The 1656-nt window shown below is 37.5% G+C and overlaps 1 protein-coding gene across 5 annotated transcripts in view; it reads left to right on the top strand.

The window, feature by feature from the left end:
• tjp1a (tight junction protein 1a) overlaps nt 1–1656 on the top strand; it is a gene marked incomplete in the record, with an annotated part of 50577 nt that overhangs the window by 47167 nt on the left and 1754 nt on the right. For all 5 annotated transcript variants that reach the window (XM_035682538.1, XM_035682539.1, XM_035682541.1 and 2 more), the window contains 1 exon segment: nt 1–21. In XM_035682538.1, the coding sequence (XP_035538431.1) occupies nt 1–21 (21 nt within the window).

Raw genomic sequence — 1656 nt, 5'->3', positions numbered from 1 at the left:
AATCCTCCGACTCCTCGTCGGGTATGCTTTGCTCTCTGTTCTTCCGGGGTCGTTTGGGCTGGCTGTGTGACAATTTGAGGGTTGTGGGTCACTGTTGAATCAGTTTTTACCCCTAGTTTTGGTTATTTTTAATTAAAAGTCAATTGAGAAAAAAATAACAAGATATTTTGGTGAAACTCACCATGTCTGGAATCAATCTAGGGGGAAAATCTGTATTTTTTTTTTTCCATAATTGTGGCTTTGGTTGATTCATTTTCATCATTTACACTAGCTACTCACCCACTCAATCTCTCATCACTAGTCTTCTTTATTTGGTGTTCAGATCAAAGTCTCTTCTCATTATTTTTATATGCCAAAATTGCAGTTTTTCTCTCTTGGTTTTTCACCTCTGAGTCACCTTAACAAGTTTCTCTGATTTCATTTAACATTCATTCACCAGATTGCTTGGCACAATTGTACAATAATTTAATTTCATTGGGTAGAATTATAGTGCATGCTGCTCTGCTCAGAGTGATTTTTCTCACATAGCCACCCAAATCCTGACCTGGAGAACAGCTGTTATAGATGTTCCCGAAACTGGGACACTGTCATAACCAATAATGCCTGTCATCCTAAAAAAAGAAAAGTTACACAAAGACATCTTGTTACCTTGTCAAAATATAGCTCTCTAAATTTAGCTTCTGTCTTTCTAAGTGTGGGAACTGACTAGCATTAGTTTGTTTACTAAAAGAAGTCTGGTTTGGGATCTGGGAAAGAGAGGGAAGTACGCAAATAGATAAACCATTCACAGTTTTCATTGGCTGCAGGAGATGATTCAGACTCTTTACTTGCCACTTTCTTGTGTGGGATTCCTGATAACTCAACTCTAATGTCTGATTTTGAGATGTGATGTAACAGGTACAGTAGAAAATATTTTAAACAATTAACCACCTTGTAAAGAAGATCTATAACCTTGAAATTGTATTGAGAACAGAAATGAGATTAAGAGAATGTTGCACAAATCATGTTAATGGAAATCAAAACCAAGACAAACCACTTTGAGTAGTTGATCATTTAATTTAATTTTAATTTAAATTTGGTAAACAGCAACATTTGATGGAAGAAATAGGCCTCATATTAGAAGTGAACTTCCTGGCCAGAAGTTGTTCTTGTCTCAACACTGTCCTTCTCACACGCCAGTCTTTCAAAAACAGTGGGTAATTTTGGCAGTGGTCAGGATTAGCTGCTAATTAGCCTCATTTTAAGGATGAGACTTGGAGGGCTGAATGAGATGTGAGCTCACTCCGTTGTCCTGCTGAATTGTGGGAGGATTATCGGGCTGCGTCGCAATCCTCTTATTGTAAAGCAAGGCCACTCTCTGGCCTCCTCCTGTCCCCTCTTTGGTTTTCTTCTCACTTTGCTTCACTGCTTCTCCTCTTTCCTCCTATATAACTCTGCATCTTATTGCCTCTCTTTATTTATACTGTGTTAGTCTGTAGATGATTGTGTCAGTTTATAGGCTGAAATCAGATTCATTGTGATACAGTTAATGTAGAACAACTACTGAAATAGTATAAATGGACATCAAATTGTGTAATATCTTATCTTGTAGACATTCTTAAGGGCTTGACTACCTGTTATATTTTACGTTTAAAGGCACCCTGTGGAGTTGTTGTC

This window comes from Morone saxatilis, unplaced genomic scaffold, assembly GCF_004916995.1.
Source record: "Morone saxatilis isolate NCDOM2014 unplaced genomic scaffold, NCSU_SB_2.0 Contig11, whole genome shotgun sequence".
Taxonomy (NCBI): domain Eukaryota; kingdom Metazoa; phylum Chordata; class Actinopteri; family Moronidae; genus Morone; species Morone saxatilis.
The sequence above is the reverse complement of the archived record's forward strand: the minus strand, read 5'-3'. Positions and strand labels throughout refer to the sequence as shown.